This window comes from Anarhichas minor, unplaced genomic scaffold (genome assembly GCF_050575085.1).
Source record: "Anarhichas minor isolate MPS153535 unplaced genomic scaffold, ASM5057508v1 ptg000027l, whole genome shotgun sequence".
Classification (NCBI taxonomy): Eukaryota; Metazoa; Chordata; class Actinopteri; order Perciformes; family Anarhichadidae; genus Anarhichas; species Anarhichas minor.
The window spans coordinates 22,669,354-22,685,775 of record NW_027466473.1 but is presented as its reverse complement, the minus strand read 5'-3'; the positions used below and the strand labels follow the sequence as shown (position 1 = coordinate 22,685,775).

General features: G+C 38.5%; 1 protein-coding gene across 1 annotated transcript; it reads right to left on the bottom strand.

Moving 5' to 3' along the window:
• Positions 1–51: 51 nt before the first annotated feature.
• mpzl1l (myelin protein zero-like 1 like) lies at positions 52–16,052 on the bottom strand. Its single transcript, XM_076101293.1, has 6 exons — positions 15,892–16,052; positions 13,275–13,456; positions 11,285–11,495; positions 8,403–8,532; positions 5,717–5,822; positions 52–4,615 (listed from the first exon to the last, which is right to left on the bottom strand). Exons 1-6 carry the CDS (start codon positions 15,962–15,964, stop codon positions 4,520–4,522), a joined length of 798 nt encoding a protein of 265 aa, XP_075957408.1. The 5' UTR covers positions 15,965–16,052; the 3' UTR covers positions 52–4,519.
• Positions 16,053–16,422: the final 370 nt, after the last annotated feature.

Below are 16,422 nucleotides of genomic sequence, written 5' to 3'. Positions count from 1 at the left end.
GAAACTGAATCAAAGTGTGATGAGAATAAAATAACCAGAACAAAACTCATATAATTGGCCAGGAATAGGTTTTATATAAAATTTGAACAGTGGATACAGAGGCGATATTATGTGTATAAAAAAATACATACAATAAAAGGAAAATAAATGAATCTTATCTTTTGTTTTTTCTACTTTGAGCAGGTGTTCAAGTTAGCTGATGAAATGTAAAAGGCACTAAATGTACAACATTCCAGTTTTAAAGACGTTAAACAGAGAGAGAGGCCAAGGTCACTCGGAGATGAACGAAAAACACAAAAAACAAAAAACATCACAGGGAATTTGTTTGTCTTTGATTTGCAAGACATAGTGCAGATTTTACAACATAACATACCAAACAATTTATCAAACAACACACAACTATTTACCATCGAATAACACGAAGCGCGCACTTCTTAAGACTCGTCGTGAGAGGACTGAACGCTGCCGACCGGCATCCACACAGAACTCAAAGACACCGGCGAGCATCGGCCATCTTTCATAATTTATAGTTTACATCACAATTTCTACAAACAGCACTAAACAACTGCAACGAGTCACGGTTAGGAGCAAAGCGACCAGCAGTAAAGGTTTGTCGGTATCATACAGGTTGCTTTTTGGATATTTTGGTGAACACATTGAACCTCATGCTGTAAACTGGGAGGAAGAAACAAAACATTAAAAAAAGGTGGAAACACAGCCGACAGACGACAGCGTCTGCATCGAGTGGAGAGCCGAGTCAAAGTGGAGTGAATTAAGATTCTCTAGTTGTGAATGTAAATACGTATTTAGCCCTCAAAACTTAAATTAAAGCTTAAATCTGGAGACTTAAATTAAATAACAGGAGACCACAGTTCAGGTTCCTGTTGGCCAGAGTTTTTCATAATTAAGTGAGAAGCTTTCCTACATTCTAATTAATAAGTTGTTTGGTCAATAAAATAGTGAAACTGGTCTCAGGTGACATCCTCAAATGTCTTGTTTTTACCACAACTCAAAGATATTCAGTTTACTGTCACAGAGAAGTAAAGAAACCAGAAAATATTCACATTTAAGAAGCTGCACTGAGACGTCTTTTTCTTTAAAAATTACTCAAAGCGATTAATTGATTATTAGCATAATCGTTACAGCTCTAAATGCTAAATGCCAGAACGTTATGCTAAGACACCCAATGTTAGCATGTTTTCAGCTGAATTCTTGTTTTCTCCTCCCTTCGCTGCAGTGATGCAGAACTGTACTCCTGGGTGTGTCAGTACACTATGACATCACTGTTTTTTACATTGTTAGCATGCTAAAAATGCTAAATGTTAACATGCTAACTGTTGGCATGTCAAGGCTGAAATTTTGGGGGGGGGGGTTGTGATTTTTCCATTAGCGACTAGCTGGTGAACATAGTGGAGCATTTAGCAGCTAAAGAGACAGATGTTTGTGGGTGGAGACCAAAAACGGAGCTAAAAGAGAGAGAATATTGGACTGTCATGTTGCTCTGTAACTGCTGGATATTTAAATAAACAACTGTTTCCTATCAAGCTTAGCATAATCTACTTAATGGTGATGACGTGTCAGTGTTGTGTTCACAATTTGTTTCTGCTACCCCCAAGTGGCCAAGAAAATATTTTTGGATTTCATACAAACAAGGTCTTAAAAGCTCAAGAAACGTCACGTTATTTCAGTTTTATTTTGTGCACACTTTAAAACTAAAGAAAGTTTGATTCACGCCATTTTTAAATCGACCCGGCTCAACACTCCCTGCAGGCACTGTACACGTTGGAGTGTTGGCTGACAAATAATAATAAAGACAAAAAAAGAGAGAAAACATCGAGCATGCCACCAACTTTCTAGACCTCTACAGCAAACGACTTTCCTCCTCTGGAAAGACATCCACAGCCAAACCACCCTGGAATGAGTTACAGTAAACAGCACTATATCTTACAGGAGCAAGAAATATTTACAAATACTTGTCAACATGGAAATTTACTGCATTCGGAATCACAAGCGGAAGCTTTAGGCATTAAGACTTGGTTGCAACACAAATATCATTCTCATGGGTGACCACACTGTTAACAAACTGAATTACAACATAAATTTGGTTTTTAAATGCTTCAAACTGAGTAAAAAAAACATACATTTGGAATGCATTTTAAAGCTTAAAAGCAATCGGAAAGAACCGTTTTTAATATTACTGTTGACATTAGATATTTGGCCCATTAGTTTGGAAACAAAAAAGAGATTTTACGTGATACAAAGACGGAAAAAATAGATGGATATTTTCATAATTATGATTGTTATGTTAGTAAATTGCATGCAAACAGTGTATTTATCATTCGTTTTTTACAACAAATGAGAGCTCCCGGTTTTCAGAGAAGATATTTCACCTCAGCTGAACGTTTAGTGTTGACGCATATTTCTAAATTACTCAAAACTAAGCTGACAAAACACCCAGATAACAAACACTTTTTTAAAAATTCTTTCGGATCACACTTACAAACGGGCAGAAAGACGTTTTTAAGTGTGATGCAGAACAGAAAACTCTACTTGCATTGCCTCTTTTTGTTCATAAGCACTTTAAAAAAAGAAAACAGACACTCAAGGAAACAAACTGGTTAAAGATGTTCCACTGAGGTGAAAATCAGATGGGAGGCAGTGTCTTTTTTTAAAGAACGGTACCACAACAACATGCCAGAAGTCTGTACAGAAAACTGAAGCATTCACAGTAACACAACGTCAGACAGCGTCTTCTGTCTGAAGAGTACCAAGTTTTCTTCTGTAGATTGTTGATACAACTGCATGCAAAGTTACTGAAGGCAACGTAAAGAAAATCTATTCGCCTCGAACAAAACAAGATCACTATGGAAGTGCCCAACGGTGGAGATGGAGTGTGGCTGCAGCAGCCTGTTGCACCGGCTTTGTGTTAATTCAAACGTAGCTCAGCTGGACTGTCAGTTAAAGAGTCGGGCTTTAATTTCACCGAAACCAGCTTCACTATACGAGTTAGTCAAGAGTTTAGAGTTTAAGAGAACTTTGAAGCAGGTGTGATGCTGGACGGACACTGTACTGATTAAGAGGAACATTTTTTATGCCATGTATTTTTTTCCTTCCTTTTCAAAACCTGGTGGCCGAATTACCCACAATGCACCAGCTAATGTAGCCTCTACCCTGCAACAGTACAGTAAACACACATAACATATGGTTTTCTCAGGCCCCAACTGAGACAATTTATCAGGCTTCAGACACGCAGCTTCAGTCATCAAAAGCTTTGTATAGAAAGCAGCGCACGTGAGCTAACCAGCGGCGCGCTAACATGCACATAAAGCATGAAAAAAAGCACAGAGGGAGAGCGACTCAGATAGACATCACTCCACTATAACTTTACATAGTTGTTTGCTGCTATTACTAATGCTCTGGATATCGTATAAAGAACCTTTAATGAATGAATTAAATAAATGCTTAAACGAACTGCAGGACGATTTCTGGCCAAAAATGTCTCGTTTGAGAAGCTAAGCGGTCCGATGTCGCTCATAGCTGTTGTCTAAAGAGCCGTTATTCATTTTTCACTACAGAGAGCTGGTTCAAACACTGTGAGAAGTAATGTTTCACACGTTGTAGATGATTGGACGGCAGTATTTGACGGACACTACCTTTCCCTTTTTTAATCAACATTGTTGAGGATGCAGCCGCCTAATTTGAATAGAAATCATGAATGATTGGCTTTGCTCATTCCTGATTAACTGCTGTCAAGACAGACGGATGATGAACATTCTTATTTGATATTTAAATTGGACGGCACGTTGTCTGTAACAGATCCCTTTATATTCATAGTGATTATGACCGTCACGTGTGATTTTGAGGTGCGTTCACAGGAGGTGGGAATTGCCGCTTCCCACAACTTCTAGTATGTTGTTTATAACAGAAACTTGTAACTGTTGAGGTTTAGACTTTGGCTCTTAAGACTTTTATTGATGCCAGCTCAGTAAATAAATACCAGAGAAGTAGTCGATAAATAATAAGGTGATGTTAGTCGGACAAACGCGTGTTGTATTAAGTTAAGAGGATAACTGTCCTTCACTAGTCAGTAACGCTGGCTTACGTTTGCTTAGTGTTGATTTAGCTACGACGTATCAGTGGTTTAGTTTGAGTTAACACTTGAGGTCAAAGTTCAGCTGGTGCAACAGGCTGCAGACCCTTCAAAATAAAAGATCAAAATAAAAACATCTGTATATGTGGAATGATATCAATGAAAGCATTCTTAACAATGTAAAGGGTGATGGGAGTGTCCATTCAATTTCGTAGCTTGATTTTTTTTCTGCCTTCACAATAAAAGCACATGGAGACGTCATGCTTTCAGAGGACAAGAAGATGAAGAGAAGGAAAAGAGAAACTGCACCGATTTTTGTCCCTGTTGAAATATATTCCCACCCTTCCCAAAGAGCAGCTGATCGAGAGGTCTGATACTTTACTGTGTTTATATTTTAGGTTTTTGTTTTTTTTGGTCCCCGGTTCCTCTTCAGTTTTTACGAATGTCAGCGTAGACCACTGGCTCGTTCTTGTGGAATGAGGTTTTGCTGCCTGAGTGATCCAACTGGGCGTATATCACCGGGCCCTGAGACACAACGTGAGAGAGGGAGGAAAAGTAGTCAGTAGAAGAAAAACAGGACCTTCGTTTCTTTACCATACTATACCGTACTATACTATACCATACTATACCGTACTATACTATACTATACACACCTGGTTAAACGTCTACAAAGAGCCTCTAACGAGTGAATAGCAGATTACATACATTTTACATAACAAAAGACTTTCTTCTGGAGTTTGAAGCATCATTAGTGATTAAATACAAAGTTAAAAAACAGCTGATTAATTAATTAGTCAATCTACTGTTTCGATAATTTCATATCGCTAAAATTTCGTTTTTTGCAGCCCAAGTTATTGTTACAGGTAAGTCATTATTAAAGGGATAGTTGGGATGTTTTGGAGTGTGGTTGTATGAGGTACTTCTTCATAGTCAGTGTATTACTACAATAGATGAAGTAAAGTAATGTACTGCTGTAGATGTACTTTAGACCCCTAAAAGAATCAATATCAGTTTAAGTGAACGCTATATTTAGAATGTTTTCACCCGATTACCTTGATGTCAGACAGACCTTTATGACGGGGAACTAAAGTTATCTATATCTCTTAAAAACCACCAGACTTCATTGACGAAAGCAGTCCTTTTAGTCAAAGGGATTTAGATGTTTTTAAAGTATCTAAAATACGTTTTGCTGCGGCCTCGTCGACAGCAGGACATTGCTTTTGCAAAAAAAAGTGCATTCCCCAAAATGACACGGTGACATGAAAGTGATATTCATCTTCTCATCTTAAACTCTGCAGGAAAACAAATAAATGATTTTAACTTTTCTTTAAGTCTACGGTTTACTTTAACTTGTTTTGGTAATTTAACATTCTTCTCACATGATCTTAAATTCTACTCTTGTGGACAAATGACATATAAACTAACTTTAACATATCTACTGTTCGTTTTTTAATCTGATTTTACGATTTGAAGCAGATTCTGAGTATTACATTGACGAGGGTATTGAATGAATATTACAAACGGTGGACAAAGATCCAGCCCGGTTGGAATAAAGAACATAAATGAAACATATTCCCAGTGGAACGTGTCCACCAGTGGATTGTTTCCTGTCCCCCAGACTCCTACCTGTAGTGGACCCGAGGGACCGGTAGACCTGGAGACCTCCAGGCTGGACTCCACCTTCTTTCGTGGTTTGGGAGCCTGAGAGCTCACGCTCTCCAAGGACGTACATCTATTTGTTTGTTTTTACGATTTGCCGTGGTGTCGAGCAATCATTGGTGCACAGTCAAATGGAGACAAACACAAATAAATGGGACACAAGACAAGAAAATAAAACAATGAGCGATGAGCACATGAAACACACTGGAAGCAAACACTGCAGCTCCCAGTGGAGGTAGAAGCAGTGAGGAGACTAGAGGTGCACTGCTGGGATTCAAAGTGAGATCAGACTGGTTTCACAGGTTAAAACTACAGATTATTATTATTATTATCCCCTGGGATGAATAAAGTATATATCTATCTATCTAATGTGTTCTTTATTTTTATAAAGAACACATTTTTTGCTGGTCTTTTGATATTTGTGATCGTCTTTTTAACTAGAAAGCTCTTTATAATTAATATTATATTATTGTTATTCCTAGAGTTGCAACAATTAGTTGAATAATTGAGCATTTTCATGTTTTTGCTTCTCAAACGTGAATTGTACGAGCACCTTTTATCGTTTTCTGACACTTTATAGAACTGTCAACTGTTTATAGAACTAGATGATAATAATCTGAATATTCTACAATGAAAATGATGTTTAGTTGCAGGTCTGGTGCTCAACGAAGTCATTGCTGACTTCTTGAAACGTGGCGACATTGCTGAACGAGCAGTCATACGATTACTTTCCTTTTCAGTTCCTGTTCAATTTAAACTATTACTGTAATGAACTGGAATTTGATGGCGAGCTAAAACGAAACTTAGCCGTCGTCACCTTTGTGTTCAAGCCGGCGTCTGAAGTCAGCCGAAGATCCTTTATGACGATAAAGAAGCATCACCGACTGTTTCTTTGTTGTTCAAATAACTCCAACAGAGTGTGACCTCTTCTCTCTAGATGATCGTCAACGTCAACGTCAGGACCGTGAGAATTAGAATCAAAGAGCTCATTAAAAATAAAGAATGTCAGATTTAGTAGACTCAATGTGTCAGATACAAATTTAAACTAAAAAGTATCAAATCGAACAATATTAAAGAAGTTGTTTCTGGGTTGGAGCCAAATGAAACCGGATCGGGACGTCCCAACTCTTAAATTATGGTGAACTTCACTCTGGGCTCTTAGAAATGAAGGTTTTCTTTTTCTCTATTTTCAACAAATTGATAAACGAGAGAATAATCGGCAGATTAATTGATGATGAAGATAAACGTCGGTGGTAAAATGTAACCAAGTACATTTGTACTAAATACATATTCTAGGTACTTGCAGTTAACCAACTAATGCATAATATTGTTTACTTTTCATGTTTTAAATACATTTTGCTGATATTACTTTCATACTTTTACATGCAGGACTTTCACTTGTATTGTAGTATTTTCACTTGTATTGGAGTATTTTCACAGTGTGGTATTAGTACTTTTACTGCAGTGAAGGATCTGAATACTTCTTCCATCACTGGTTGGTCAATAGAAGGTTGTCAGACAGTGCACCTCTAGTGGAGACAATATAGAACAGTCTGTACAGTAAGAGAAGCAGTTCATAATGAGCCGGTAACATTTCAAAATGACGCTCAAACTACAAACATTCTGCTGATCAAAGATGTTTCTTTGCTTGTTTTGTTTTTTTTAAAAGCTGGGGATGAAGGGACACACGTGAAGAAGAAGACAGTGGTTAGTTTTGCGTGTTAGTGGACAAAGACGATCGATGACAACATGCCGACAAGCTGAAGACGAGCTCATCAATGACGTGATGATAATCAATGAGTCAGTCGTTAGTCAACAAACAGAGATGGAGGAAAGTGACCGGCACCAGTGAAAACCCCCAAAAAGATCAGTGCTTCAAACCATCCAACAGCCAAACAGCTTTTTTAAACATTTTTTATTAATTGCTAATTTCTACACGTACGCCATCGCTCATAATCAAGGATCAATATGTGATGCAGTGTTCTTCTGCAGCATGCGAGGCAGACGTGGTCAAAACTTCCTCCAGCACACAGAAAAGTGTTGATTCTGACTTTAAACAAACTTGTTAATAATTAGTAAATGACATCAGATCATCACCCAAATAAAAGAAGTAGAAGAAGAAGAAGAAAAAGAAGACGGCCAACAGGTTTGTTCTCCACACAGAGCGTGATCTCTGCTCTCATGCAGACAGAGTTAGACGAGGAAGTTTAATATTTAAACACACGACGCTCAAAATCCATCTGAGGAACTTACCTGATACATTTTAACAACAGCAAACACTGAGGATATTTATTTATATTTATTTATGATCAGCTCGTTTTATTTGTTAAATTAGAATCATTTTAATTTAATTCATTATAATAATAAAAGTATAAAATAAAGCGTTAATGTAAAGTATTTGTCAACAATTATACTTTCTCCCTCACACTGATTTATATATTTAAATATTATACTATTTTTTATAAAATATATTATATTTGTAATATTGCTGTACTGTGCTGAATATACATATTGGGGTAAAAGTACCGTGTTACAAATATTCCCGTTATTTAAGGTGTTGTGTGGCTGCATGAGCGCCGGTCCTTCAGCCTGTAATAATAATAATAATAATAATAATAATAATAATAATAATAATGAATGTTTAGACACTCACCCTTCATATTCATGGCGGTTGTGAAGAACCCTCATAGTGATGCAGGCAGCCACAGCGATGAGGACGAGCAGAAGTAAAGTGCCGCTGACCGCTCCCACTATAATGGCGGTGTTGCTCTGAGGGAGAGATTCTGGAGGAAAATACATAAAGACGACATTTACCACCGCGTTCAAAAACCATCTGATGCTCATTTCTGTCTTTATTCTAACTGTGCGTACTCCACAGTCATGGTCTATTGTTTTCTGGTGACATCTAGTGGTGAGGCTGCAGAATGCAGCCAACTGAACATCCCTCCGCTCACTCCTCCGGTGACACGTTGAGAGCAACAGAAGTCACGTTACCGATGTTTCACAAGAGAACTACGGTGGCCTGCAGGTAACGTAAAAACAAACACACAAACGTCTCTCTTAAGCCGACCGTAGAAACGTGGTGGTGCAACATGTCAGACGTGGTTAAGAAGACTTGCTCCCATGTGTGTCCGGTTCTTAGTTTCAGGTGATTATACACTAATGAGAACATAGTTATGAATATTATATTACATTTCCGTTATTAGATCCTTAGAAGTGAGACACGCTGACCCGTAAAACAAAGAATAAAGCTGCCACACACACCAAATGCAAGAAAAATGGCACAAGAAGCTCTAAAACTACTCAAAATATTATTAGAAAAGTCAGAGATTGTAATACAAATATAAATGTTTACTATTACGGCAGAGAAAAGTGTGATTACTTACGTCTGAAATGGTTTTAAATGTTAATATTTAATATGATTTTATCCAAACTTTGTGCCGATTAATAGCTCAAAGTTATAAAATGTCTATTTAAACACATTTTCATGGTCTACAGATGAGATAAAAGCCCAACCTCAGCACTTTAAACTGGTTTTCTCAGCCTGTCTCTTCATGGTGTGTAAATAAAGTTTTGTTTTATTGTACATAAAAGACAGTCTGGCCATCCAGCAGCGACAAAACCCCTGTGTGATCAAGGGGAATACTTCTACATCTCTTTGTAAGAGCTATAAAAAAAACTTCATAGTCAAACATAATTAAATAAACACACAGACGTCGTCTATTCAGGCTCTTCCCAGGTACGAATCCCAGTTAAAGAACGATCTCCCACCTGGAGGGTGGGGCAACCGCCGCTGAGCCAAAAGATAACAAGCCGTCACACGCACGAGTGGGCCTCATGCGACTGAAAGACAAATGGCAAGAATTGACCTGCTGGAACACATTTTATAAGAGCAGAAACCTGCAGCAGAAACCTGCTCGAGATACAACTCAGATGAACTCACCTTTGATAACCAGACAGCTTTGACGCAGTTGTTTGTTTGTCGTCCTAAAGATCATAAGTTTAATCTTTGTTTCCAAAATGAGTGAGAACAATGCAGATGTCATTTCAAATGTGTGAATCTGGACGTTCAAATCAACTCCCGGTTACAGAAGAGAAGACACAACATCGACAAAAACACCAGAAAATCAACAACGAGCTGAAAAACGTGCCTTTAAAATCGGATTAAATTGAGCTAATTTGAACGGTTTAGATCGGCGACCACGCTGGTGAAAAGTAATGACATTTTCACCATCAGTTTTCCTGGAACTGTCATTTCAAACCGTCCCTTCCTGCTGCTCTTGTTTCCCATTAAAAGCTTTTCAAAAAGCCAAATGAGACGAATGCTTTCATTGCAAAGCAGACGACGCATGATGCCATCACTCACTTATGGATACTTTAAACTTGCACTCTTCCTGCACTAAATTTTCCCTCGCGACAAATAAATGTCATCTTATCTCCCGCACACAACGAGCACTTTCTCTTGGAGCCGTTTTGAACATTGCACGCAGGAACGGTGCCAGAAGAAACAGCCTCAAAGTGCTGATAAGACGAAAAGGAACCGGTTCTACGAGCAAACCTCCAACACCACGGATACCGAGGTAAACAGCTCCTTATACCCTCCTGTGGGATGGAAAGTCACTCACTCTGTGTGTGCATTGCTCATGAAGATCCAGTACTTCACGTTCAACATTGGGCTTTCACACACCTGTTGATCTCGGTTTAAAGCCGACTAAAGAAGATTTAAAGGTAATCCTATCGGGTTTAAAACTAGATTTAACTTAAACTGTTATTTAATCGAGGTTTTAATTCATTCCAGGTGGTGCGACCCTCCCGCCACAAAGCCTCGCTAACGGGGAAAAGACCGAGTCTTTGCCTGGAAACATGACGGATTGAGCACAAAGAAGCTGCAGCTTCACCGCGTTTATTCACGCTCAGTCCAATCAGAGTGGGAGCTTAGAGAGAGTCAGCGAGTGGGTGAACACAACAGACAAGTGTCTTCTGGCCAAGGCCACACTCTCATAACATAACAAGGTAGGTACGCAGGTACATAAAGAAAGTCTTGTGGACTCACAATCTTTAAGTATATCTGCCTCAAGGTGAAACTGATTTTCATAGAAAGACATCCTTCACAATAAATATGTTTCAAAGCATCATTATAGTGAGATTTTCATCTTTCCGACGGTCCTTGAACACATCCTGTGTAACGAACGCTTCCATCAGAAAAGAAGCTTAAAATCCTGATATTTTATTAAAAACATTTTACTCTACGCATCTCATTTTAAATCTCGCACCGAATAAACCGTTTGCTTTAACCAGATTCTGTAAAAAACATTTAATTCTGAGCTCCTCAGCACAACTATGAAGCCGTGATTGATTCTCCTGAGACCAACAGTCACGTGACAACAAATGTAAACTGTGAGACTGAATTGCAGCCGGCTGAAGATTTGAGGACAGGAGAGGTTGTAAGAATCGATATAATTCAATATGTAGAGCCTCAGTCCTTCTCCAACATTGTTACCACTTGTGGACACTTGTTGGATATTTAGGCGTTACCTTTGACAACGACCCGGAGCTCCGTTCGTGCCGGCGTCCCCGTCACGTCCGGCGGGTTCTTCACGTCACAGAAGAAGGTCCCGTTGTCGCTGAACTGAGCCGGGTTCAGCTGTATCGAGACGTCCCTCTTGTTTATGTCGCCAATAAACTGAACTCTGTCTTTGAACTCGATGTGTCCCGGGAACCCTTTCCCGTTGGAAAAGTAGAAAATCTACAAAAGAAGGGAAGAAAACCAAAAGTTAAGAGTCAGAAGATAAAATGTTTTAGCTGAGAAAGAGAAAAAGAGAAAAACACAAAAAATGATGTTTTTATATCTTAAATGTTCCCGTATGTCTTTAAGAATGGATTTTATAAATATTAGAACAATAATTTATGATCGGAAAAAATGCCCAAACCAACTCCACCTTCTAAATGTGAGGATTTGATGCTTTTTGGGGTTCATATATGAAATGAATAGAGTACGATCTGATCCTTTTATTCCCTTAAATGTCAAATAAAATATCCGTTGTACACAGCCTTCTACATTCGACCCGCTTTATTCTTTCTGAGCCGTTTGATCCAGGTACTGAAACAAATATATATTTAAACAGAACAAAGAAAATATTCTCTCATTCTGTCAAAACAAGCAGATTCTGGATCAACAGGCTCTTTTCACAGCAGACATTTTGACTCACGTGATATAATAATAATAATAACAATAATAATAATAGATTAGATTTAAGTGTCCCAGTAAACCAGCATGAACTAAACCAGGACCCTGAACCTGAAGCAGCCATCATTGATTTTACAACAAACAGCTGTTTATGAGCGACACTGAAGTCCTCACAGTCGTGATAAATGATCTTTGTATTTTATTTAAGCGTCCTCAACACTCATCTGTCTCCGGCTCAAACAATGAACACTGACGTTCTTGTGAAGCTTTGTTTTTATTGCAGAGTCAGCTGTTTAAACAGAGCTCTAACAATAGAAGAAGAACTTCTATTGTATTAAATTGATATCACTTTTACTTTGTAATAACAAAAAGAATACTAAAGAGTGAAACTGAGTTATCAAACGTACGACTACATTACAACATTTCTAGCTCTGCAGAGGTGGAAGCTGACGCTAAAGCCACTTAATTAAGAGTGAATCCGGGAAAATATAGAACATAAAATAGTTATTTTTGTCTGGACGGAGAGAAAAAGATGCTTTTTAACCAGGTGAGTGTGAATGTTGTCCATGCTTTGACTACATGAATGTGTTCTGACATGAATCCTGTAACATTAAAGAAAACCCCTCCGGCTCCGTCTTTATGCTACGATCACAGCAGACGAGCAGCTCGACTGGTCTGTGAACGTGAAGCTGAAGGAATTGAGGACGGAGGACGGATCCACAATCCGCCCCACGAATGAACAGCCGACTCTCTAAGACAAACTGTTTACATTCTGCTCAATGAAAAAGTCTTTCTTCTGTTATTAATACCTCAAAAATGCAACATAACTCTTATTTCTTCAGGTTTAAAGTGCGTGACATTCGTAAACACTAATAGAATCACAATCATACGAGCTGCTCATTATGTTCACTGACAGCTTTAGCAGTTAACAGTTAATCTTTCATTGTTTGAACATGACACACACGGCTTCATCAACTGTAGAAACTGAGTCCTGCAGCTCTGAAACTGAAACTGTTTACAGAAGAGCTTTGTGTCACAAGAATACAGAAAACAAACAGGAACACTGAAGAAACACAACCATGAGAGTGAATTATGATGCTCAAACACGATAAACGGATGAAAACAAACAGATGACGGCGCTGCAGTGACACAAAGCTGGAAGCAGCAGAACAATACTCACATTAAAACAAACACAAGTGAAAGTGTAACCGGCTGCGTAGTGAAACCACGCCAGAGGAGCAGCTCTTCATGTGTCGCTGCAGATAACAACAATCGCAGGAAAACATCCCGGAGCGGAAAAACAATCATTTTAAATAAAATGGAGCAGCGAGGACTCACCGTGTACGGAGCTTTGGAGAACTGGTTGTCGGGCTGACTGGACTGGAAGCTCCAGGTCACTGAGGTGGAGCTGCTCACCACCTCGCTGGACTTAAAGGTGCACCGGAGGGTCCCTGTGGTCCCGTTCTGCATCATCACCTCGGAGGCGGCGTGGATGTCGATCGCCGACGAAGGTTTCGTAGCTAAGTTAAATAAAAACATGTTATAAAAGAAGGAAATACGACATAAACACGAGCACAGCCTGGACGTTTTTAGAGGGGATGTGTTGTGTTGTTTCAGGTAGCGGAGAGACAATGAAATACAGTCCAGGACGTCCAGTGTGAGGAGCAGGTTAAAGACTTTAAAGCTTCTCAGACGTCAAAACAGCGTTTGTGATATTCACAGGAGGGAAATCACAACCATCACGAGGTAAACAAGTAGAAATATGGAAGCAGTCTACTAATCATTTGGTCGATAAATCGTGAAAAACACATTTTCCCGGAGCCCAATGTGACATTTTCAATCAGCTTCTTTACAAATATTTGAATATTTGTTTCCTCTTTGTGTACTAAAGTATCCACTGATCGTACACGTTAGACCTTTAACCATTATGTCCCCTATGTTATGACATTTTAAAAGTTTTAAACATTTTGCAATAACATGTATTGCTTCCCCCCCCCCCCCCCCCCCCCCCCCGACAACAAATGATGCAGTTTGTCTGTTTCTCAGTCGGTTCATCTCTTCATATTCATCATATTTATTGCAGCACGATGGTTTTTGTCAGTGAAGCACACAGACGGACCAACACTCCATCTTTGTTCTTACCAACTTCCTGTCAACCCCACTGACTTTAAACGCACCAAAAAGCATCTAGCGGACTGAGGAAGCAATAGTTACCAAAAGGTTGTATTTGCATTTGTAATATTAATAGTTTATATAATAAAAGATCGATACTTGGCGTCCGTGTATTGATACATTATTATTACTTTAACCCCTAATATCTTTGTGCCTCTGACAGTATTTATGATCGGCCTCTTTGTACCAGTTTTAAAATACAAATATTCACATTTGGAAATTACTGAATTACTTCCCACTAATTAATAATGTTTGATTTACTGCATTGATTTATGAATTTATTTTTGACTGATTTGAATGATGAACACAACGTGTTGTATTTGTCGTCTGTTCATTTGTTTGTGCACATTATTAATTTAAGAGCGTGAACAACTAATTTGTGCATTAAAAAGACGCCCGAGAGGCTCTCTGCTGAACAAATCCACATCATGTTCTTGAGAAGTTTGTTAGAAGTGACGACAGACAGTCTAGAGTCCACGGACACAACCGGGTTTATAATTGTTAGTTCTGAGAACAAAGCTTACTGATTAATAACGTGGACAGACTGAATGTCACACAACTGGAAATAGTCAAACTCTGACGCATGACTTTGACATTTGCTCCCACAGAGGATCTAATAATAATATTAATCGAATAACTATGATGTAAATAAAACAGGAGCGTAGATTCTTCCTGTCCTCTGCACTGAAGCCTGCTCAGCATTAACACCACATTCTGTGACAGAGATCCGTCTGCAGCAGGAAACACATTTAAAAGCAGAAGAATCTCTTCTGTCAGCAATCAGTTGAAGATAATTCCTCAGTATTAAAAGGGAAGGAAGCGTTGCTCATACGTTTCCTCAAGTCAGACGTTATTTAGTCTGAGATTCAAACCACCAGCGCACTTCTGCTATCCATCGCTGCATGACATGAGTCACACATCATGCACATCCTTCTTAAAAACACCAGATAACGCCTCAGATACAGAGCTAAATATACAGCGTCTGACTGATTATTTGGGGTAAAACATTTTTATTATTATGCAAATGAGGAGCTGATGGTTTTGGTGATGTTCTGATAAACCAGCCGTTAGCACAACGTAGCTATTAAGAAAAGACCAAAACCAATGTGTTTACTGTCCAAAATATCTATAGAGAGAGAGAGAGATAGACAGAGAGAGAGAGAGAGAGACAGAGAGACAGAGAGACAGAGAGAAGAGATAGATAGATAGATAGATAGATAGAGAGATGGATTGATAGATAATAGCTTTACTATCTGGGTCAGGAGGAGGTTATCCAACAAGGAAATAGGATGTTATTGTTATCTTTGTTAGAGCTCGTCAAGGTAGAGAGTCGAGCACTGTGTTAATAAAAGAAAACAGCTGATAGTTAATATTAACTATAACGATGTTATAAAATTATGTTTTAAAATCAGTTAAACACTGAACAACGGCTGGTTTAGCTTAGTAACGTTACATGTGACCCATGTCACCGACGACACCGTTATTCACAAACCTAACACTTTAATCTGGTTTTGTTTATCGGCTAAAACCGCTCCCTGATAGCACACGTTTATAGACTTTATCTGTGTGACTAGAAGTCACTCTTTAATTCGGCATATGTCCAACACACCCAGCGGCCTTTATTTAGGCTGAATACCACCGAGTACACACTGGTTAGCCTCCGTGTTTAACGCTGTTGTAACGTCGCTAGCTAAGCTAACCTGATGTCACACCTTTAAATACTGAGCTCAAAATCAAACATTTCTAAATATATATTTAACACAAGATGGACTCCATCACTCACCTAATACAACACATAGCGTAAATCCAGTCAATAACACACGTTTGCAGATGATATTTGACCATTTTGGCTCCATTATGTTGTTGTAAACAGGAGTAGTTTCCTCTGCTATCTTTTTTTTTTTTTTTTTGTCCACCCTCTTTCGTTTCTTCTTCGTGGAAAGTTGCGTGCGGCGGTTGCGCAGTTGTACAAATGCGACTGTTGTCCCCTACCGGTCTAGAAGTGCTATTGCACTTATTTTATTTCAAATAATAAACACAGAATAAAGAAACAAACTGTAAAAGAATGAATAAAAAAATATATAATTACTATAATTAAAAATAATTAATGTTTTGATTGACATAAAAAGCCACCGAAAATTACAAGTATTCAAGACTTTACAGGATTTTATTCTTGTTGTGAAACAGCATTTACATCTCTGCTGCATGCTTAAAGACATTATTTTAGCTGGAGCTGATTTATTATTAATTAAGAAAAATAAAGAAATCTGGATCTGGGATGTTTATCCTAAACCGGATGCCGTTTAATTTGTCA

Coding starts and splice junctions, on each gene's coding strand:
- mpzl1l (XM_076101293.1), bottom strand. CDS start 15,964: ATGGAGCCAAAATGGTCAAATATCATCTGCAAACGTGTGTTATTGACT. Junction 13,457..15,891: donor TACGCTATGTGTTGTATTAG/GTGAGTGATGGA, acceptor TATTTAACTTAG/CTACGAAACCTTCGTCGGCG. Junction 5,823..8,402: donor AACCGCCATGAATATGAAGG/GTGAGTGTCTAA, acceptor ACAAACAAATAG/ATGTACGTCCTTGGAGAGCG.